At 48.3% G+C, this 24,398-nt stretch overlaps 1 protein-coding gene across 10 annotated transcripts in view; it reads right to left on the bottom strand.

Annotated features, from left to right (window-relative positions):
- LOC134482310 (uncharacterized) overlaps nt 1-24,398 on the bottom strand; it is a 445,899-nt gene that overhangs the window by 51,290 nt on the left and 370,211 nt on the right. For 3 of the 10 annotated variants that reach the window (XR_015639603.1, XM_087589282.1, XM_087589283.1), the window contains 3 exons: nt 19,706-19,828; nt 16,011-16,152; nt 1,888-4,403 (listed from right to left, as the gene is read on the bottom strand). Coding sequence is in view for 5 of the 10 variants with exons in the window: in XM_087589282.1 (XP_087445408.1) it covers nt 4,362-4,403; nt 16,011-16,152; nt 19,706-19,828 (307 nt within the window). In the remaining 5 variants the exon portion in view is untranslated. Of the gene's footprint in view, nt 1-1,887; nt 4,404-16,010; nt 16,153-17,257; nt 17,646-19,705; nt 19,829-24,398 lie in introns of those variants that run through there. The other 7 variants (XR_015639606.1, XM_087589284.1, XM_087589285.1 and 4 more) reach the window with 3 other exon arrangements.

The following is a 24,398-nucleotide window of genomic DNA, read 5'->3' as shown; positions in this document are numbered from 1 at the left end:
ACACTTTGGCCCCCCAGGAAATCAGTCAATAACAAATAAGTAAATGTAACAAAACTCAATACAAAAGCTGACTCTTGGTGTGAATAAAATGTAGCCACAAATGGGCTACATTTTAAAATATTTTCCAAACAGCTATAAGCAGTCTGGGAAACTGGTTCTGTTGGGAAGGTGCTTGTTTGCCTCGCAATCAGAAGGACCTAGGTTCAACCCATAAACCATATTTCACCAAGAGCCAGTTGTGGTGGCAAGCACTTCGTATTCACGCTCTGAAAAGGCAGTGACAGCAAGAGCAAACAAACACAAACAGAAGCAAACCGATGCATGAGGAATGGGGCCTACAGTTTCTTCTGCTTCCCTCCTTCCACAGGCATGTGCCCACACATATGTGCAGATACACACGTGAACACACACACACATGAACACACACACAGAGGCATGTTCACACACACACACACACACACACACACACACACACACACACACACAGAGGCATGTTCACATACACATCCACCTACAAGCCTACCATCCCCATTATTTCATAGAAGCCAAAAGAATATCACCAGGAAAGAACCCAGGTCTCATAGAGTGAGTAAGTACATCTTTGGCATATGGCATGTTTACCCGGAATCCATTCTGTCGTCCAGAAATACTATGTCTGGTCATTGTCTCTCCTTAGTCTGAGGAAGACTATACCGGGTACCCGCCTTTGCAAGCATCATTCTAGAACAGTGTCGCTAAAGCTTTCCTACTCTGAAGCAGGTAGTGACTGTTTCGTGTCAGGCCACACCCTTTGTGCTATAGCGTCTCCCCACAGCACAGTTGCAGCTTGGATGTTACTTAAACAAAGAGATGGTAGGCAGCCAACTCATTTTTATGCAAAGAAGGGCAAACAACAACAAAAACAGGTGGTGGCAGCCTTTGGCCCTGCGCCAAACCCTGACCTAGCAAGCTACAGAGGATTGGCTGGGAACAGAGAGATCCTTCCTGTCTGCAGACTGTGGGCTCTGAGGTTAGCAAAATTGTACTCATCACTAGTTCCTGGCAAGTGGCTCAAGAAAGTGCCTTCTCCCCAGAAAGGCACCCTTGCAGGTAACTGAGGAGTGTAGGAGACATGAAGCCCCCAAATCTGCCCTGAAGGGTAATCTGGCAGCATCCAGACAAAGAGGTGGGGGAAGGCAGGTTGGGTGTCTGTCCCCACTGACAGGTATGACAGGTGAGAGATGTCTGTCACTGGATGGGAGCTCACACCAAAGTTCCATCATGGGAATACATCTCTCTTGCCCTGTACCCCCACTACTATAAAATTATAGAATTTTGGCTTGACTTGGAGGTGTGTTTAGGAACAGCCATTTTCAGCAAACCACAGATCCCCAACTTCCCTCCAGAACAAAGAAGGGTGATTTCATTGTCTTCTTCTGAAGTGTGGAGCTTGCTCATGCAGCCCTCTGCCCTTGTGGGCATCTCCTCCCCACAGTCACAGCTCTGCCCATCAGGACAGAGCCATTCACAGATGGTGGCGAAGGCAGGGGAGAAGGAGCTGCAGCGTGTCTGCCGTGGGACTGCAGCGCCCCGAGCATATGGTCTGGAAGGCTCTCAGGAATTTCACGGGACATTGCATGTGAGCGGAGACCCAGGCATCCACTCAGGAGCAGAGCCAAAGAAGGAGAAGGAGAGGCAGAGGAACATAATATCCCTTGGGAATCCTCACAGCAAATGCAAATATGTGGTCAACGTCAGTGAGGTAAGGCTCGTCTTCAAATCATATGTGAGCACACCGATAAACAAACAAACAAACAAAACAAAACAAAACCTTGGAGAATGAGAGCCCATAGTCACAAAAGGCACGCAGCGAGAGATTTGTTGTCACTGATAATAAACAAGTGGGCATTGAGATAGAACACATTTTTGTTTTTTATTTACCCAGGGGGTGGTGGCAGTACTTAGTGTTGGTGTGAGTGCAGAGAACGGAACACTCTTTGCAGTGTGCTGGTGGGCCGGAAGATGGATACACGTCAACTTTCAATCATTTTGGTAATGCATACTGGGAATTATCAAAAGCACCCTTAATCATTAACTCAGTAATTCCACTTCCGTGGATATGTGCAGAATAAATGAAGATTACCACCTCCTTCTGATGGAGCCACTGCCTCCATTAGTGGAACCATGCTGCTAATAGCTTTTCCTGGCAGAGCTGTGTACTGCAGACTAGAACGCCGCTCTTTCTCCCACAAGTGGTATCTCAAACGGATATCCGCACCGTTTGGGTTTGGGAGGATTTCCCAAACATAACAGCGCTTATTTTTGGTTGAGCGAGTCCGTCACTCAATCAGCTGGATTCTACAGCTGTCACTCAAAACAGCCTCAGATTCTCCCAGCTTAGTAGCAACTTCAAAGGGCATCAGCTGCTCTGCCACCTCTGCAGCTCAGAGTCCCCGGATGAGGTGGAACCAGACACAGTGGAGGACTGAGCAGGTTGCAGGCCCCTGGATGCTTCTCTGCTCACTGCTCCTGATCCTTTAGAGAGCAAGTGGAGCTGCTGACTGGAAAGAATCTAGACACAGTCCTCTGTCATGGCTGCCAGGAGCCACAGAAGGTCACCGCAGATGCCTCACAGAATCCCAGCAGGACAAGGGAGAGCACTCACCCATGGGAAATTTTCTGGACTTCTGGCCTTGCATCCCCAACTTTCCAGGTTTCCATGTACCCAGGTCTCTTTCATCACCTCGAAGGACCTATCCTGACCCCTCCTCCAGGACCTTTCTTGTGGTCTTCCCTTTACTTCATGTCCTGAACATTGTCTTTGGCTGCAAGGTGAACCAAAAGGTGTTCAGGTTGGCATCGGGGCAGGGATGCAGGGGTCTGGTTGGACCATTTAGTTCCGGCAGCATCCTGAACATGTCATGAATTTCCTGATCCTAAAACTCCTCACTTCCAGCATGAGTATCATACCTGTCTTCACACCTCCTAAAGTGTCTATGAAGCTGGGAGGAATGGTGGTGAGGGCAGGCCTTGTAAGGCTAATGATATGCAAACGAGCTCCCGAATTGCTGTTATTGCCACCACTACCAAGTCTTGCCCTTGCTGGTTGGCATGGTAGAGGGAAAATCCTTTGCAGATGACTATAATATCAGAAGGAAGGAGAGACTCCCCCAGAAAGAACAGGGGTACCCTGTAGATCTAGGAACACACTAGAGAGAACTGACATTAAGGCCTACCCAACTTCATTCTTAGCCTTAGATGTGGATTCCTGAACCCTGCTCACAGCCTGTGCGGGTGAGCAAGTGTGAGGTGGGGAGAATGTGAACTGGGTGAAGGGAGGGGTGTTGCATCATAAGGGTGAGGTAGCATGTTGGTCCTCCACAGCATCTCAAAGTGTTATCCATCTTCTGCAACATTCACCCAAGGAGCCCCACTGGACAGCCCAAGATGAAAGTATAACCTATTAAAATGTTGAATTAAAAAAAAGCCAAAATAAAAACATGCAAATAAAATCCAAGGCAACAAAGTCATTCTTAAAGGCTTCATGCTGCAGCTCATCGATGTCCTTCAGGAGCATAACATACTTGGAGGACAGTAGAGAAGGGAATTCTGGGCCACAGGCACTTATGGGGAACTTGTTGTGCTAGTCAGCTTTTCTTGCTGGCACAGAATTAGCAATTGAATATACAGAAATACACTTTCACACAATGCAAAGAAAGGTTACCTCAACACTTCCCTTCTCTTGGTTTGGTCTGGAGAAGTTGAGTCTACAGACCTGTTTGTAGGTGAAGGACCTCAGTGCCCCCCCATTCTCCCCACATGCTTTTAATTCTCCCTTCTCCTGTTCCACAGGGCATGGATGCTTGACTGTTGTTCTCTAGTGAATCCCAAGAGAAGAGACCTGTTCCCAGATCCTGGGGCCTTCAGAAAGTCACACATACTGTGTTAAAGCATTTGTCCACTGGATGAACTTGTTCCCCAAGAGGATACTTGTCTCTGCTTGTGTCCTTGTGACTCCATCACCTGAAAGATATAACTTGAGGGAAGATTTACTGTGCCTCTTCTCCCAGTGTTTCAGTCTATCCTGCTGAGGAAGCAGTCTGTGACGGCCTTCATAGTGGCAGCAGGAGTGTGCACAGAGGCTGGCACCATGGTGAGGCAGGGAGCAGAGATGGTTGAAAAGGAACTGGAGACTGGTGATAACCTCAAAGGCTCACCGAGAGGGTCTGCTCACTCTGGCCAATCCTGACCTTCCAAAGGCTCCACAGCATCCCCTTCCCACTCCACAATGGCGCCACTGTCTGGGGAAAGTGTTCCAGCGAGTGTGGAAGTCACTTTGGATCTAACCCTCTGGAGGATGTGGGTGGCGGTGACTGATGTCACTATTGCTCCATTTTTACTTCCTCTGTCATTCGAATCCCACACTATTTACAAGAAGCAGATGTGTCTGGGTCAGGTGATGTTCTTTACCAGCATCAAAGCCCTTTGATTTCCACCTTTCTAAGCTGCCACGCTCAGCCCTTTTGGAGACCCATCGTACAACAAATATTTGAGGAGTGCTTATTTTATTCAAGGCACAGAGGTTTAAAGGAAAAGAAACATCATGCCTCTGACCCCCAAATCCCTTTCCACCTCTAACATCCTTTGGTTCTGAGATGAAAACCCCACTGGGTTGGCCGCCTGCCTGCAGCTCTCACTGAAGTGCAGCATGGGAATCCCAGCAGCTGGCCACGGTTCTGTCTCCCGGAAAGCGTGACTTTCCGTGTAAGACCTATTGGTCAAAAGATGCACCTGGTCTAAGATGCAGGGCCACTCAAGGATGACGGCGCAGGCTACAGAGCTGTGTCCTCGCTGCAGGAGTTTCTGAGAGGGGAGCTGGGACCCCAGTGCCAATTGGCTGCGGTCCCTTCAAGAGCTCAGCTGGGGATACAAGTGGGAATCTCAGGACATCTGGTCCCTCCATAGGCCCAGGTCAAACCTCAGTATCCCTTCCTTCTTGTGGTCTGACTGGAAACCCAAGGCATCACTCTCAGTAGACTTTAAGTGCAGGCCAATCCCAGTAGGGCCTGTGATTTTAACCAGAAGAGAAACCATACTGGCCCCCACACATACACACAGTTGAACCTGCCTGCACACACAGAAACTCCGTTTTCAGAGGTGGTATGATGCTACCAGGTTACTCCATGACACGGGAGTAGCTTCGTTCATTGGTACGACATGTTTGAGAAGTTGTTTCTCAGTGAGGGAAGAATTGAGTTCCACATTATTGTTTGGAAATTAAGTGGTGCCAAATGTCCATTTGGAAGGCTTTGTCCCTGGCCTTTGCTGGTATTCCAGTTAGAACTGCCAGGAGTGGGGTCACTGGGAGACAAGACTCTTGCTCTGACCACCAGGAGGTGGTCACACTTCCTTGACCTTCTTGCATCATGTTCTCTACCACCATGGGGCCCAAGTACTGAGCCAAGTAGCCATGGACCGAACCTTTTAAACCCCTACCAAAATAAACCTTTCCTTCTTTTAACTATCATTTTCCAGGAATTTTGTCACGGGGATGAAGGACTGTGACATGGTCCTTTTGAAGGAGGTCACCACACTGGAATATTATGTACTCTGGAAAAGTGTACCCATTTCAAGGTATGTGCAAGGAATTGTGATGCAATGTTAAGCAGAGGTAGCAAGAGACCAAATTATACACACACACACCTATTTATACAGGTATATACATCTCCTTTCTGCTGACAGTGGTATTTAAGACCCACTAGTGACCTGATATTTTAGCATACACATTGAAACAGCTAGTAGGTACGTTCTGATTTCAGAAAACTTAAAGTATGAAAAAACATTTTTAAAAGAAATGTAAGCATGAATTTACCACAAAAACACATAGGGATACTTGGAACTATGGAAACACATAGGGATATTCGGAACTACAGAAACACATAGTGATACTTGGAACTACGCACACATGAGATGGACCAGGGACCCTTTAGACAGTAATTGTAACTATTAGAGGTAAATACTTTAATTTTTTGTACCTGCATCAAGGTTACTTAATTTTGTCACTGATGGGTGTGCACCATGCATACTAATCCCACTCATCAGAAAGAAACTTTGCCTGTAGAACATTGAAATCATATGCAAGGAAAGTACACACACCGTTTGATTCACCCTCTGTGGCTCCTATTCCCCCAGCCCAACATTGCTTTTAGCTCTTCTTCATTTCCCTGTGTGTCCCCTCTGGCCCTAAGAACAATTTCACTTTCCATTTTCTATGGACCTGAAAAAACAAAGACTCCCATAATGCTACTCTGCACCCTGCTCCAGGACAGCAGTATGGCCATGGTTTTAACCAGGGTCTGCAGGGAAAAAAACAGTAGAGTCCATTAGTGTGGATCCCAGGGTCATGCCTAAGACTTCAGACCCCATTCAGGACTGTAAATGGGGAATTGCGTGCAATGGACAAGGACATTTGGGACACACACTAAAGACTCGGTGCTTTCTCAAAAGCTCAAAACTATTATCCTCACTGTGTGCACACAAAACACTAAGCCATCACTAAAATCGCAAATGTGAGGACCAGACCAAATGTTTAACTTGGTTGTTTGTGTACTTGTGTAAGGAGTTGTGGGTTTTGTTGAGAAGGACATGGTGGGGGGTTAATTACCTGTTGCAATTCCCCATGAAGCCCGACCCAGTGTCCTGTTCTCCACCTCCTCCTTCCCAGCATGCACCTCACCTGTCCATTAGCCAATTTTGTCACTTAGATGTCTAGAGTATGCTCCACACCTGTCTGTCTTCCTCATCTCCCTGTCACAGAGTCACCAGCATTTTCCCTGGAGGATGCTGACAACAGTCTCTTAGCTGGCCATTAGGCATTTTCTCTTGACCCTCCTTGGTTCTCTTTATCCCTTTAAAGAATTCTCATGAGCACCTGATAAAAGCTATCCCTGATGGCCACAGGTAGGTTGCTCAAGCTCCAGTGGCTGGCCTCACACTAATCTGTACACGGGCAGCACAAATTGAACTCTGGGTTCTTAAAAACAAAAATAAAAAGAGGGTATGAAGTTTAGAGGAAGGTGAGGTAAGGGCACCAGGGGAATTGGGGAGAGATGGTGAGGAGAGATAGGATGACTATAAATTGTATAAATGTGTGACAATTTCAAGGTATAAAATATGTTATTCTTTTAGAAGCCACCCTTTTTCTCCTGCCTTCCTATTACCATTTTTATAGTCTTTGCTGCATGTACAGTGTTTGAAAAGAACCTTCAGACATGCTTGTCTGCCATTTTTTCTCTCTCTCCTTCCTTATCTCCATTTTTCATCCTGGGGTCTCAGGACTACATTCGATGTGGTAGTTTTCAGTGCCTATTGAAGATAGTGTTAAGTCAGGCTGGGCTCCAACACTCCTGACCATGTAGTCTTGAGGAGGGCTGGCCTGTGACTCCTCAGATGTGTCAGTCACTGATCAAACCTCTATTTTGCATGCTCCTTTCCCCCAACCTGTGTGCTATGGGCTTACTGTCATCCATACCTTGTGGGAGGTCAGAGTGGAAAGTTGGTGAAGGAGAGACTAGAGCAGGGGTCAGGATCTGCTCAGGACCACCCTTCACGAGGATCAGGGGCTTTGAAAAGATCCAGAGAGTTTCATGCCATCACAAATTGTTTCTAACAAAATTCGTCATCCCCTGTAATCAGTTCATTTTTCAGACATTAAACAAACTACATTAAAATGCCTTGCCCCCAAGAGTAAAACTTGCTGAAAAAAAGACCTCACACACACTTTGAGACACGTTCATGGGACTGACTGGTTCTCTCCTACAGAGGGAAGAAGTGTGCCTTGCTTCCCTCTTGCTGTCTCCTTCATCTGAGAACTAACATACAGCACCTGCTTGGATCACAGATTTTGATCTCAAATTCCCTTCTTGGTGAGATTTCCTGACTCTTGGGCTTGTTGCTCACTGCCTCAGCTAGACTGTCTCACTCCCAGGAAGACACCGGAGTGAAGGATGAAGCTCCTCAGATCCCTCTGCCTCAGACTCTTTTGTGTCTTCACAGCCACATCCTTCAAGTTACCATGTTGGGTACCATACAAAGAAAAGAGGTTTGTTTGGTTCTAGACATTGGTGACTGCAAAGGGCAAACTCTAGGGCTTCTAACTGCATCCATTGCATGAGCCTGTGCACAGCAGCTCACATGCTGGGATAGGATGCCATAGATGGAGGGAAAGGAGGGATGGGTGTTCATGCTGCCTGTTTTAGGGCATCCATTGCTGTGATGAAACACCACAGTCAACACCAACGTGGGGAGATCACATGTGAGGGGTCGTGATTGCTTCAGTTTATAACCTGTCATCTAGGGAAGTCTGGGCAGGAACTCAAGGCAGAAAGCAAGAGGCAGAGGCCATGAAGGACGGTTGCTTCTTGACTTGCTCCTCAAGGTTTACTCAGCCTGCTTTCTTATAGTACCCAGGGCCACCAGACCAGAGGTAGCGCTACCCACAGCGAACCTAACTCTCCCACACCCACCACCAATCAAGAAGTTGCACCACAGGCTTTCCCAATCCAATCTTTTTGGGAGCATTTTCTCAATTGAGGTTCCCTCTTCTCAAATAATTCTAGCTTGTGTCAAATTGACATCGAGCTAGCCAACACATCCCCTTTATGAAAGTTTTTTTCTCCAATCTGTACCCCAGACTGGCTCGGAACGTCCTACACAGGCCCAAGGCTAGACTCAAATTCATGGTAGTCCCTTTGCCTCAATCTCCTGGTTGTCAAGATTACAGTCTTGAGCCATCATGCCTGGCTTTAACCTTCTCTTCTCAGGGTAACCTATTCTCCTGGGAACTAGTTCTCTCCTGGGAGACCTACCTCACTCCAAGAATGCAGCAGTCGTCTGTTATGAGGGAGGGTTACTTCCCACTCCTGTCAAAGGTCTATCATCTTTCAATAATGCTTTACTGGGGACCTGGGCCATGAATGTTTAGGTATGAGCCATATGTGAATCCTATCACCCTTCTAGAAGGAAGTTACTGTAGATGAACCAGGGATAACCCCTCAGTTCCTTTGTGTATGCTGCTTTCTCTTAGAGACAGCAGTGCAGATACATTCAAGAACAAGCCCCAAGGTGACCTATGGTTTTTAACTGAATCTGAAATCACCCTTGGGAGGAACTTCACTGGGAAGTTACTGTAACAAAGGCATGGTGGCCTGGTGGTACAGGCTCTGGGAGCATCTCCCAGCGTACAGAGAAGATCTGTGACCCAGGAGAGAAACACAGGAGGTGGGGGCAGTCAGGGGACCGTCATCTGTCTTTCCTTAGTATGTTTGTGTCTATGTGTTCATGTGAGTACGCACACATGAAACCAGACTCTGATGTCATGGATCTTCTCTGGTGTTCTCACCTAGCTCTGCCTCACAGGCAGGCACCAGAGGGCCTGGCTTCTATCTGAGTGTTGGAGATCAAACTCACGTCCTAATGCTTGCATGACACATGTTTGATTGGCTGAGTCCTCTCTCTAGCCTGGATGCCCTGCCCCTGTGGTCCTGGGAACTTGGGGACTTAGGACTCGGAGCATTTGATGTATGAATACCGGGTAGTTTAACTCCAGGGAATTCTGGAAGGAGCTTCCATTCACACTTACTGATTTGGAGGAACTTCCAGAACATTCCAGTAGGTGAGCCAGGAACCCTCTTTGTTCTCATTGTGCACCTAAGGCCCCTGAGGGGCAGAGGTAGGGCAGTACCAGCCAGTGACTTCTTGCTTTCCTCTGATGTTACAATGCTTGGTAGTACGATTCCCATCTCTCTCTCTCCCAGCTGACATCTGCATCCGCCACATGCGTGAAATATTTAAACCTCTCCTAAGGAGCATTGTGTCACTTAGAAGTCAATTTATTTGAATCTAATCTTGATCTGCCATGTTTTTTTTCCCTGGGCCAGTACCATCAAGGAAGACCCTTGGCATGTAAGAGAAACTAGAAGCAGAACATTTATTTTTAGTGGTTCTCCCACGACTGGCAGTTTCCAACACTGAACTCACACACACCATGAACTACAACTGGTCCTCAGAAATGATTGCCGGCGTACTGTGGGAGGCATGCAGATGGGTGCCAGTCAAACCACCAGTGTAAAGTTATTAGGGGCCCTTAAACTGTGGCAAGCATGAGGCATGGCCTGGATGATCAAGCTTCCCAGCCAACAGCAGAGGAGAGGCTGGGACCCCAGGAGCTGTCAGTCTGGGTGTTTCAATAGCATCAGTCTTAAAAGGTGCAATGCTGTAGTCTCTTCCTGGGCTTGGACACTGTTCACATCCCGCAGCTTGTTTTAGGGTAGGAATATTCCAGAAACACAAAAAGTGGCTGAACCTTGCTTTTCATTAGGCACAGCTAGGGAGCCCCCCTGAGTCCAAGCCCAGTCTTGGAGTCCTCATAGTGGTTGTAAAGCCCTGTGAGCAGTGAGCTCAGGAAGCACATGCTAGCTCCTGCTGCTAGACCCAGGACTGACATTACATCAGCCATGCCCAGAACAGGAGTACATCTACAGCTCTGTCCTAAAGGCTCGAGGTCTCACCTGACAGACTAGCAGTGATGAGCTCAGAACACGGGCCTGATTGTTCTGAAGGCTGAACTTCTTTCCCAACTTTCCAACACTTGCCTCTAGAGAAGGGCACTAGCTGTCCCACCTTGAAAGCATTCTGTGAGTGACCGTGTTTCTGACATCCTTGCAGAGAAGATGGGACCTGATATTTCTTATAAGTAAAAACATATTTTTTCATGGCTTGAGCTTGAGCAGTGACAGAAGACAGAGAGGACTTCAAAACTCATCGCAGGTGGATTCTGGCTGTGTGGCATCTGACAATCTGTGCCTTAGTTTGTGAATCTGGAAAATGGGTACAGTACTGCTCATGGCTAACTAAGAAGTGATGAGCTCTTTTGTAGGATGCACTCCGAACTTTCATAGGTAGTAGGAAGTGTCGATGCTGTGTCTATGGTAGGTCTCCTTTGGGATACTAGATTGGATGTCCCCTCCTTTAGAGGCATATGGAGAACATATTGCCCTTGTGGTCAGTCACTCTTAGACATTCAAGTGGTGACCCATCAATCAATGTAGTGGAGGACTTGCTTTAATGGTGTCTCTCTTTCCTTGGTGGGCCGTGAAGCTACTTGTTGCAAGTGGAACCAGTAGTAAGGTGGGCCTTCCCTTGCCTGAACCTCTGAGATAGTGTGTGGAAGAAAACTTATCCTGGCCCTGCAGGACCAAACATGGAAGGCTGAGGTTCTTCTTCCATGATCTAAGCTACCAGAAATGACTGCCGCAGTCTAACCCAGGGCTATAACTCTTAAACAATGCCCTTTCTAATAACCCCAGATCTCTCCATATGTCACACTCCTTTCTTCGTGTAGGACACAGGGTGTGGACACCCTGCTCTTCTCTCTCTTCCTCTCCCTCACTAAGCTGCAGCTCAGTCTGCTCTATCCTATTTATGACTTCCCCCTTTTGTTTTATTCAGGACAGGGTTTCTCTGTGTAGCCCTAGCTGTCCTGGAACTCACTCTGTAGACCAGGCTGACCTCGAACTTACAAAGATCTGTCTGCCTCTACACCCCCTCTCCCTGCCAAATGCTGGGATTTAAAGGTGTGTGCCACTCCAGCCTGGCTTATTTACTCCTCTTATTCCCTGTTCCCTCACTGCTGAGGTCTGAGCAGGCTCAGTGAAGCCAGCGTGAAGGTAGTGATGAACCAGGAAGAGTGGGGTATTTGGAGCCCAAGCAGCCTTGGTCGCCCAGCCTGCACATCAGAAATGTTCCTCCCAGCCTGACTGGAGCTATAAGCTCCAACACAGACACTCTACTATCCACCATACTTCCAAGACAATGGAGTGGGGGTTTGAAACTCAGCCTCATCTTAGAATCTGATAAATCTTCACCCCTCTAAAGGGATTAGGAGCTAAGCGTAGTGTTTTCCACACTCTTGTATTAAACGGAGCTTGAAGGAATGTTCACATCTCTCTACTGTGCAGAGGGGTAAACTGAGGAGCTGGAAGGAAGGGAACTGGCTTGGTGGTGCTCTGGGGCAGCAATATACAAGAGATCACAGTCCTGCTGTCACATAAGCCTGGAGCCCAGAGGCCATTACAGGAGGCTTGTCTGGGATCTGAGATGAGCTTGGCTTAGTAGTTTGAGCAAGGAAGCAGCTCCCATTGATCTGGATACTACGTCTACTATGGCTCCTCCTGCCAAAGACAAGACTCAGAGTGTTCTGATGGCCCTGAGCATTCTGTATACTCAGAACAGTCCCTTGCCTTCTCCCCAGCTACTAGATCTCTGTGCAAGCTCTGAGGCTAGCACAGAAAAACAGAACCCAAATCTCAAGCATAGAGATAGGAGCCGGTGAGATGGCTCAGTGGGTAAAGTACTTGCAGGGCAAGCATGGGAACTGGTGTCCACATTAAGCCAGGGATTGTGGTTTATGCCTGTAACTCTGGTACTGGTAAAGCTGCAACAGGAGGATTCTGGGGTCTTGATAGTCAGCAGTTTAGCTACAATAGTGAGCTCCAAATTCAGCAAGAGACCTTGTCTCAGAAACAAATAGTTGTGATGACACTCAATGTGAATCTCTGATCTCCACATAGGCCCACACATTTGTAAACACATGTGTATACATAGACACACAATCTTACACACACACACACACACACACACACACACACCAATAATAAAAAGACTGTGGAAGGAGAAGCCATAAAAGTATCAAAGGATGGGTATACTGTGTGTCTCTTCTTGTCTTTCTACCAAAGTCACAAGATTGAAAGAAAACCTGGCTGTGATGGGACTCCTGTTACCTTCCCATGGTGGTCCTTGTATCTTAGATGCTGTCTGATGGGTCTTCCTCTCATGGATGCCTATCTGGGATAAGCTGAGCTTGAACCTCTTTGCCCCTTAGCAGCTTCTCCAGTTTGAGAGGCTTTTGGGAGCCTTCTCCTGATGAGGCGAGGGTAGTCTCTGTGAACATGGTATCTGTGGAGCTGGCAGCCATAGTCCTGGCTGCTGGTGTGTAGGTCAGGTGACCCACGTGTCCTGTTTTGGCCTTCTTCAGTTTAGGCACTGAAACTGTCCTCATCAAATCAGGATACTTGGATATCCTGTGGCCAGCTTGGGTAGCCCTGGTCTCACCACTCCACCTTCTTAGACCCACCCACTTGTCAGGGCTGGTACCACTTCAGGAGCAAAGGCTGCTGTGGACAAGCAAAAACAAAGGAGACCTTGGCACAGACTGGCACAACATCACTTCTTCCCATTGGCCAGACATCTCCAGTCTCAATTTAATCTCATCCCTTCAGAGCAGGCTGCTCCAGTCTTTCTGGATCTTCACTTGGGTATCTTGTCCATTGTCCAAAACAAGCTGCAGAGCTGAGCCCCGAGTTAAGAGGTATGGAAACTATTCTGCTTCATACGGACCATGGCAGGGACGTGGAAATGGCGAGGAATGACTTGGGCCAGTCATCCAAATCCAGCCCACAGGCTCTCCCCCCAACCCCCGCCCCTAAGCTCCCTCCACATAGATTCTAGCCGTGGGTGATGTCACCTTCCTGTCTCCTGACTCTCCCCAGTGAAACCTGGTCCTGGGACCTGACCCTGGCTCAGCTTCCCCACCCAGTTCCTTCAGCACACATGCACTCAAACTTTCCCTAGTCCTTGCTGCCTCCTCTTCCTCTTCTTTCTCCTCTTCCTCTTCCTTTTTCCCCTCTCCTTCCTCCTCCCCTTTCTCTTCTTCTTCCTTCATCCTGCTGAAGCATCTGGAAAGGGAGGGACGACCTGGCCTCAGTCTCTTCACCAGACTATTCTGTTGCCAAGGACATCTCCCCATACCAGACTCTGCCTTCCCCCTGCCTGGCAGAGTCTGCCTCCTCCCTGCCTGGCTAGTCCTGCTGGTCTAGCATAGCGCCTGTCACCTCGAGCCCTGTGGTCTGGCTGCAGTTTCCATGCATCTATAACCCAGACATCAGCTGAAGCCTTTGGGCCCTAACTATTTAGGCAGGCATGGGTTTAGCTTTTAATTCTAAGCTCTGAAAAAGCCAACAGATCTCTGCCCTTAACTACCTCCTACTCCTAGAGGGATCCTGGACACCTCTCTAGACTGAGCCTGTGACCAAGGAGCTCAGTGTCTACTGGTGCGTAATAAATATCAGAATTCTATAGAGGCCATCAAGGGAAGGACTGGCTAACATTACAAAACTCCAAATCTCACAGCCCATAAGACACCTCCAGCTCTGTTTTCTCACCCCTCCCTTCCTCTCCTTCCTGGCTTCCTCCCACAAGGTCCACCCTGCAACTCCTATTGGGTCCATCTGCTGCCTCATGAACCAGTGTGAGTCTTAGCTTCAGAGTCAGGAGGAATTGAGGGAAATGATTTCCTCATCTCATTCCACATCAATTACTTCTGACCATGCCTTAGGTCCCAGGGCCATGTCTGTCCCCAGCCACCCAGCAAGCTTCTGGGCTCTGGTTCCACTTTAGGAAAGCACAAAGCATTAGCAGACCTTCAGGGGAAAGAATTAAAAAAGAGTCTCATCTCTTTAAAGATTATGCAGCTGACTCACACTGCATCCTGAAGTTTATGGCACTGTCTCCACAACACAGTGTGGGGGATGGGATTGTAATTGGCTGACACCCACCAACCTGGCTCCCAAGGCCCACCCACAGTTAGCCCCTAGCCCTGATCCACAGACTTGGAAGGCAGTAGAGTTCAGACTCTGAAACCTCTTGGAGCCTGGCTATCCCTTCAGAAGCTGACCCTGCCTGACAAGTCGTGCATCCTGTCAGAACCCTGCTCCTTATGGGGTAGTCCCCACTGGCTGGGAACATTCAGGAAAATACATGAACCAGGAACAGAGTAGGATTCAGGATCCTCTGAGCCATGCTACCCTAGGGGAAGATACCAGCTCCCTATTGGTTGAGCTCAAGAAATGCCAGCTGATTTCAACACACCCCTCAGTAAGTCCCTAATTAGGAAGGCAAGACACTGTCACAGGAGACACATGTCTCATCTCTGTGCCAATGCAATGGGTTTCTGGATAAGCCCAGCTGATGGCACATGCTTCCTTCCCTGGCACAAACAAGCATGGAGAACGGATACTACTGCCCACTCCTCAGGCTGTGGGCCTCAGATCAGTCAGGGAGCCTGGAAACTGCAGCAGAAGGGCAGAAAGGTTCTGCAGCTGTGTTAAGGTCAGGGACAGAGGCTTGGGCTCAGCAGAGAAAGCCAAGTGCCTGGTCCAGCTGCTACCGCTGTGAGCTGGGCTGCATGCTGGAGGCAGACAGTGCAGGGCCAGCCAGCCTTCCAATGCTGCCTGGGCCAGACTGACAGTCTGCAGCTTGCCCTGCCTCGACCCCTCCCCACCACAAGCTTGCTCTCTCTGCCTCCACCAATGCCTCTTCTTTCTACTCTTTCTCCTTCTACCTTTCTTCTCTTCTCTAGGTCCATCCACCTTTTCTGCCTTAACCCATCTCCCTCTTACATTTTTCCCCTTATTCTATTTTTCAGCCTTTCTCTATCTCTGTCCTGAGTCAAAGTTCAGGGGAATAGGAGCGAATGAAGCAGAGTCCTAAAGGAATCCCAAATCAAATCAAGCAGGAACCTGCTGTGGTTCATGACCCTACTCTCAAGTTCATTTTAATCCCCAACCCACAGTGCAATGCCACTGAGGGGTGGGGCCTTTAGAGGGTGATGTGGTGGTAAGGGAAGACCTCATGAATGAGGTTGTTACCATTAGAAAAGAGGTTTTGGGGAGAGGATTGACTGCCCCCGTCACCGATGGGAATTTGCAGAAGGTACTGTCTGTAATGCCAGAACTGAATCTTCTGCAGACATGGAGTCCGCCAAGGGAACCAGCTCTGCTTGGTGCCCCGGACAAGGGAAGCCCCACAGTATCAGGTTCACATTGGCACTCAAAAAACCTTCTTTTGGGCCCTTTCCCTGATTTGGCAGGGCTCCAGTGCATAAGCACAGATGGGGTTTGGGATCTGTGGCTTACCCTGATGTTCCCTGTGTCCAGAGGTGGCCCAAGCAGAGGGACAGGATGGAAGACAGGCGCAAGCAAACTGTACTCCCTGGAGGGCAAAGTCGGGGCTGAGTCTGGGATGCCCGTCAGTCGCCTGTCACTATAACAGATTACCCTAGACAATCAGTTTAGCAAAGAAAAGGGTTATTCCAGTTCATGTTTTCACAGCAAGAGTGAGTGGCAGAGGAAGCTTTTCACCTCACGGTGGCTAGGAAGTGAACGGGGGAGTGGGGCGATACACACACTCAGTGGTATGAATTCTTCCAGAAGACCCCGCATTTTGAAAATTATACCACTTCCTAATAGTAGCACAGTAGGATGAGAAATAAGCCTTCTCCACACAGGTCTCTGGAGGAGAGTCTACATCCAGCCTGTCACTGTTTGAATATAAACACTTACCCCAAAGGCTCATGCATGAAGGTCCTGGTGACACCCAGACAACGCTGGGTGTCCTTCTCCCTCAGTAGTTGTATCTAAAGCTGCAAGGACCACCAGGAGGTGAGATCTGACTGGAAGAAGCAGGTCACTGCAGGTGCACTCTTGAAAGGCCTGTCTCATCTTCAGTTCCTTCTCTGTCTGCTTCCTAGCTGGAATGAGGTGAGTGGCTTTCCTGCCAAGGCTCCCACTATATATTATCCCTGTGCACCAGCCCTCAGCCCCCAAAAGTGGCCATGTGATCACGGACTGATACCTCTGCTATAGTGAGCAAAAATCTCTCCTTTTTAATTTTGGTTTTATAAAGCACTTTGTCACTGTGAGGAAAACTATCTATATACCATTAGTATGCATATTTCTTGACCAAGAGAGGCAGAAAGACTTCCAGAAGCTTCATCTGAGAAGCACGCGGTATTTGCTTCAGCCTAAGGACAAGGGGAGGAAGTGAGCATGGCAGGAGACAAAACTAGGAAGGGGCAGGATATTGTCCCATGTGGCTGAAAAAGGATTCTGAAGGGAAGCCACGGAGAATTCAGGAAGGGGGCGGAGGCCCTTGTCCCTCTGTGAGTCAGGGAGAATGACCCTCTCCTTGGCTCTCACTGTCGGAGGAGAAGGGGAGTTTAAAAAGAAACGGTTTAGACATTCTACAAGCATAAGTAGAAAGAACATCAACTCAGCTCTCCCTAAAGAACATCAACTCAGTTGTCCACAAGACTCATCAAGTTCCCCAGTTACAGGACAGCTTCCTTCATGGAGGTTTGCATGAACCACATGGCAGGCTCAGCTTCTAAATGAAGAACACAGCTTTATTTGAAAATGACTTTTCCCATAATTCAGAGAGGAGACGGCAGCTATGAGGGTGAGGTTTTGGATGTCAGTGAAGGAGGAGGTGAAAGAGACACCTTTGGGGTAGAAAGTCTCCCTTCGGGGCTTCCCACGAGCCTGCCCTAAGTGCCTATGCTTTCCTCAGTATCTGCCCAGTGCCTCTTGCTCTGCCTGCTCCAAATGAGCTTCACACAAGAAGAACTGACTTGTTGCATCACTGAGGCAACCAAGAGAAGGTAGCTGCCTATGGTTGTAGAACTTGCTAGAGCCTAGTCGTGTGCATGTAAGTATCTTCCACCACCAGGGAGACGGTGCTTCTCATTCCCTTTGGAATCAACTTCTGGATCCCTGGAAATAGAGAGAACCTGAATATGAATGCTATGCACACAAGGAGAGGCTTGGGAATCTATTCACAGGCAGAGCGTGATTGGAGCACTGCTACCAACGGCTGGTGCACTGTCATTCTGAGGGCAGGACCCGGGAAGCTCCTGGAAAGCCTCTAGAGTGGGTGCTGGAATTCAAAATAGAACATGTTCATGACCCCTCAGCTTAGACACCTTCCCTGTGAGGATAGACACTACAACTTGCTTTCCAAATGAAGAAATGTAGGCTAAGGGAGGCAGGGGTCGAGGGTGAATTCTGCACTCAGGCTGAACCTGTGCCCTTAGGCTTACATCTTGCCCTGATCCTGTTCGACATGGTGGTAGTGGATTCCTCCTTATTCATTGTACAAATGATGTGGGCATGAATGGCATGTGTGTTCTTTCAGCGCACACACACACACACACACATAGGCACAAACTAACACACAAGCATTCACACATACACATGTACTTGCAGATGCACATGTGTATACAGAAGCACTCACGCATGCACATACAAAATGCACATGTGTACCTGCATTCACGTACACATCTAGACACACTGATGTACATATGTGCATGTCACATAAACACATAATGTAAATGTGCACAGGGTTTTAAAAATCTCCACTGGCTCTCCTCACCCCGTGTTGCACAGAACATTAGTAGATTGGAGCAGTCACTAATCCCTTTCCTTTGGAGGCTTGCAAATGACAGCCTCAGTCTCCATCATTGCCATGGCTAAACCCCAGGGCTCTCCCTGGTGCTTGAAGAAGAGTCAGGCTGACCCACTTTCTCTAGCTAGTGCCTGTCTCCAGGCTGCTCTGGCTGTGAAGCTGTCAGTCTGGTAAATATCACAGGCTCAGTAGGGCAGGTTCTTGCTTCCCAGGCTGCTCTTCTGTGCCTGCCCAGCCTGGCTGATCAAACCAAGCCCCAGGGTCCTGCCCTACATGCTATCAGCTGCCCTTATATAGATGGGGTTTGTCCAACCAGCATGCCAGCATCCACAGATGCCCCCCAAATGCATTGAGGACACCCAGCCCCTCAACAGTGTTTCCTAAATGCCCAGCTGTGCCAGGTGTAACAGAGCCTTCTCCAGATACAGGTTTTGCCCTTTGGGAAAGGAAACGGCCAGAAACCAGAAGGCTGCAGCAGAAGGGGAACCAAGAGTTCTCTGAGTACAGAGGAGGGAACAACTCATTCTGCACAGAGGTGCAGGGAGGCCTCTAAAATGCTTTAGAGTTTGAGCTAGAATTCAAATTAGAACATGCTGCTTCTAGAATGAAGGGAGGGCATCTAAGGGAAACAAACAGCATTGGCTAAGGCTGGACACAGCAGAGAGGCCGTGAAGGAGAAATGGCTAGAAGGAGATGAAGCCAAGCCCTCACATGCTATGGTTCAGTTTTGGGGACACTTTTGTCTTCCAGGTATAGGTCAGAAGTTTTAGAAAGAAGCCTGCAGTGTGTAGACCACCCATCCACTGTCTCTAGTCTTACCCTGTGCTGTGGTGCTAGCATACATCTCAGCTTTCCTCTTTCCGAGAGATCACCCCTCTACCCCACCCCATCATAGCTCCTCTCCTCCCCTTCCTAGAATTCTATTTCCCATCATGCGCAGAGGACCTTCTAGCAAATATCAAACCGTGGTCATGAGGAATGTTGGTAGCAACACTTTTCCTAGGGTCACTGGGGCTGGAGAGAGGGGAAGAACTCAGTATCACCCAGTGCCTTGGGGCCCAAAGTCAGTTTGCAGGAGGAACTGACTTGGAGGCAGACTTTGACCTATGGCCTCAAGCTTCCTGAAGCCAAGGTGGATGAAGAGCAGCAGAGTGTGCCTCTCTATAGCTGGGGGGATGCCTAAGACTCCAGGTCATTTCTGAAGAGGTGAGGTACCTGTGAGCCTGGAGCTGGAGTGCTCGCTCTAAAGGACACTGTGGTTTTGTAGGCCATGGACCTCTGTGGACATGACTGTACAGAACAGAAGGGACTGGGCTGGGGTAGGTAGCCAAAGTTGTACTCTTGGTGTTGGGAGACTAGCATCACTTACCTACAGTTACTGCTCTCTGGGTGCTCCAAGGTGGGCCTCTCTTGTTCTGTGATGCAGGTGGCACAGTCCTCATGAATCTTGTTTATCCTGAGGAGTGGAAAATCCAACTGAACTAGAAGATGCCTGTAGGGGAAACCAGTGGGACACAAGGCTTAGCGTCTTTCCCCGTACAGTAAGTCGCTGGCTCCAGGCAGCCACTTCCCACCTCTGCTTCCTGTCACCAGGAGTTAGCCTTGCCTACATTAGTGTTTAATGTTCATGCAACCCCTCATTTACGATGTTTTCCTTACAATTTCTCGGTCTCCCAATGGTGCAAAATCAATACCCATTCGGCAAGGATGGTGATTCTGAAAATTTGAACTTTGATGTCTTCTTAGGCTGTCCAACTTCTCCACAGAGAGGGGGCGCAGTAAATACTTTCTGTGTTTTCCAAACTAAAAACTCCCCTCTCACACTGGGCATGGTGGTGCATGCCATTAATGCCAGCACTCAGGAGGTAGAGGCAGGGGGGTCTGAGTTCAAGGCCAGCCTCATCTGTAGAGTGACTGCCAGGACAGTCTCTGGATATTCAGAGAAACCATGTCTCAGAAAACCAAACCAAACAAATCAAACCAAACCAAACCAAACCTTCTTTCTCCGCACTTTAAAAAGATCATGGGTGTAGAGAGGTGACTAGGCTATGCAAGTCATACAGATTGTCAACAGAACAGTTTAGCTCCAGGTCCCTTATTCCTTCTGCTGGATCTTTCTATCTTTTTCCAGAGTTTTGCTTTCTCATGTCATTCTTTCAGGTGACAGTCAAAGGTGGCAGTCTGGAAGGGCACCATAGACACCCCTTTCTTATGAGGAACCAGAGGTAGACTTCACTGGGCATCCCAAATTTGAGCCTCTTAGAATCTTTGGTGTGAATAATTACCTACCATGGGAACTTTCTCCACATTTAAATATTAAAAGAGCCAGTTGCCCCTGTCTCCTTTCTCCAAGGACCCCCTTGGTTGCCAGTCCACGCTCTGCCCTGTGTGCTATACGAAATAGCAAGCTACAGTGGCATTAGGCTGTCAGTACTCATCAATCACTCTCAAAGTGGGAAAGCAGTACATGGTGACATTTGAAAAGGGTGGCTGTAGAACCCAGCCTGCATCCCCAACACTGACCAACTTCCTTCATTATTTCAGACTTAGTGGCACAGAAGGCCAGAACTGTAAAGAGACCCAGTGTGCACACCTGAATCTAAGAGGCTACCACCATCACCAGCATTCACATGCCAAGCAAAGAGGCGAGCACTGAGGAGAGTCTCAGCTCTCCCACTGCTATCTCATCTGCTCTGTGTTCCACCATGGGCACCTGCATCTCACCATGGGTACCTGCATCTCACCATGGGCACCTGCATCTCACCATGGGTACCTGCATCTCACCATGAATACCTGCATCTCACCATGGGTACCTGCATCTCACCATGGGTACCTGCATCTCACCATGGGCATCTGCATCCCACCATGGGTACCTGCATCTCACCATGAATACCTGCATCTCACCATGAATACCTGCATCTCACCATGGGTACCTGCATCTCACCATGGGTACCTGCATCTCACCATGGGCATCTGCATCCCACCATGGGTACCTGCATCTCACCATGAATACCTGCATCTCACCATGGGTACCTGCATCTCACCATGGGCATCTGCATCCCACCATGGATACCTGCATCTCACCATGGGTACCTGCATCTGGGTACCTGCATCTCACCATGGGTACCTGCATCTCACCATGGGTACCTGCATCTCACCATGGGCATCTGCATCCCACCATGGGTACCTGCATCTCACCATGAATACCTGCATCTCACCATGGGTACCTGCATCTCACCATGGGCATCTGCATCCCACCATGGATACCTGCATCTCACCATGGGTACCTGCATCTGGGTACCTGCATCTCACCATGGGTACCTGCATCTCACCATGGGTACCTGCATCTCACCATGGGTACCTGCATCTCACCATGAATACCTGCATCTCACCATGGGTACCTGCATCTCACCATGGGTACCTGCATCTCACCATGGGCATCTGCATCCCACCATGGGTACCTGCATCTCACCATGGGCATCTGCATCTCACCATGGGTACCTGCATCTCACCATGGGTACCTGCATCTCACCATGGGCATCTGCATCCCACCATGGGTACCTGCATCTCACCATGGGTACCTGCTTCTCACCATGAGTACCTGCATCTCACCATGGGCATCTGCATCTCACCATGGGTATCCAGAAGGAGATACTAGTAGCACCACATTCTTTCACCCAGAGCTTTGGATGCCTTCAGGGTAGAGCCCTAGCCAGCTGTTCTTTTTCTTCTCCCTCAGAGGTCCATTATCAGTCAGTGTATGGGGACAGGTAACTGAACCCACTCTCCCCAGTTTAAACAGTCAAGACTTCCATACAAGGACCTAGGGAACACCAGAGGAGAAGGCCAAGACCTAGGATACCACCCTGAAGACAGTTCCCTAATGACCTTGTCTCCATCATAGTCAGAAATCTGAGGCCTAGAATGCTCTCAAAGAATCACACAGTCCCTGCTGGGGACTGGACATCCGGTGCTGTTGCTCTAGCAATGGTCTCCAAGGCTGGGACAGAGCTGAGAGAAGAAATCTATAACCTCTGAGTTTTCTGTTTCCTCTAGAAAAGACACATCCCTTTTGCTATGTAAAATAGTATTCATCAGGACTTGCATTTAACCTAATATCAAGATTTATTTATTTTGTTCTTAAACTATGTCTTGGGCTATGAACCAGCAAGGGAGGTGAGGCGCAGGGCAGAGGTGTGGAGAATAGAACATCTGGACTCACACATCAAAGTCCTTCAAGAAACACAGATAGCCCAATAACTAAAAGCACAGGTCCCAGGGATGCTCATGCTGCATCCCTGATGACAAAGTTAGGGCTTGAATAACAGATGTCCTTCATATTTTGAATGCTTGGGTCCCCAGTCTGTGACACTATTTTGGGGAGACCCTGAAGACTTTGGAAAGTAGGATTTAGTTGTAGAGGTTTCCCTGGGTGTCTTGTCATTGGCTCTTCCCTTGTCTTCCTTGTCCTCTCCTCCTTCTTATTCACCATGATATGAGGAAATAGCCTTGCTCCACCATCATGACACTCTACCTCACCATGCCCAGAGTTTTACAGCCAAATATTCCTGGACTAAAACTGCTAAAACTGTGGTTTCCTCTTTAAGTTGTGCTCCCACATGGTCCAGAGAGCAACCTATAGTTGCTATGCTTTGGTTTCAATGCAAGTAGCAGATAGATAGGAGCAGCAGACAGACATCAAAGCATCATCAATATCCTGGAGCCTGGTTGGGGGAGGGAAATACCATCAAACAGGAAGCTGACAGCATCCAACAGAAATTGACTGGGAAATAGTGGCCAGCTGGAGCTGGTAAAGATGAGCTTCCACAGCTCCCGTTTCCACTGTAGGCATTTTCATCCCAGGAGATAATCGATGGTAACAGTTGTTGGAAACCACTTATCTTCTGACTGCCCTCAAGGGCTCACCACTCTTACCAGCTGTCTGCTTTCCCAACTCCCCACCACAGAGCAAGGATGGCAATCTGACCCAGTACAGGGGTTTTGAAGAACACTTGGCATAAACAGAACCTGGGTTTGTGAGAAAGGAATGGTGTCCTTGCTTCCAAAGTTGACTTTTAAGAAACTTAAAGAGCACATGACACTCTACCTCGCCAATGAAATTGTTTATGCTACCTTGGTGGCTTTCATGCAAAAGGAACCTACACACCTACTCTTCCTACATCTTGGTCTTTGCGTCTATGCAATGGTGATGAGAACAGCAGCCAGGAAATGCTTAGAAAAAAAACCTGAGCTGGAGGTATTCTTCCTAAATTCCCTGCCTTGTCACCAACACTGGTTGTATGAAGACTTGGGCTTGCTGTCTGAGTGAAGATCAATATTCCTCAGCCATTTCTCACTATTGATATTTGGGGCCCGCGTTAGTTACTGTGTCCTGTGGATGAACATCAGGTGAGAGCTGACTTCTGGAAAGAAGAGTCGGTTCTGGCTCACAGTTTGAAAGGGTACAGTCCATCATGCCAGAAACAATATCATGCATGGCCAAACAGCTCTCAGCTTTAACTCCTGACTTCTTCCCATCCTGACAAGATAAGACACACACCGTAGAGAGTAGAGCCTACTTTTTATTCAGCATAGAACCCCATCCATCCCATGAGATGAAGTCATCCATTATCAAGGTGGATCATTTCTCCAGTTAAACCTCTCTGAAAATACCCTCACAGATACACCTAGAGGCATGTGATTCCTAGGTAACTCCAAAGCTAGTCAGGATGAAAGTAAAGCTTGGCCATCACAGAGTCAGATGACCCATAGTTGCAAGAAGCTGCCTGTATTATATGACAGAAGGTCACATTCCTGCTTTCTACTCCCTACCTGCCAGTAACTTCCTCCTCTCTCTGAAACTAAAACTATCAGAAGCATCCCTAGACATTGTCAAATGTTCCCCAGTTGAGAATCACAGCTAAAGAAGGTAGAGGTAATTATATCTGTTCACAGTGCGACTATGAAGGCTAAATAAGACATAGAATGGGACAGTTATCATATCTAGACACCATTTGAGCTGCCCAATCCCCTGAATAGCAAAATCTGCTTAAAGCTACTTT

The sequence above is a fragment of the Rattus norvegicus genome, chromosome 16 (genome assembly GCF_021556685.1).
Source record: "Rattus norvegicus strain SHRSP/BbbUtx chromosome 16, alternate assembly SHRSP_T2T, whole genome shotgun sequence".
Classification (NCBI taxonomy): Eukaryota; Metazoa; Chordata; class Mammalia; order Rodentia; family Muridae; genus Rattus; species Rattus norvegicus.
The sequence above is the reverse complement of the archived record's forward strand: the minus strand, read 5'-3'. Positions and strand labels throughout refer to the sequence as shown.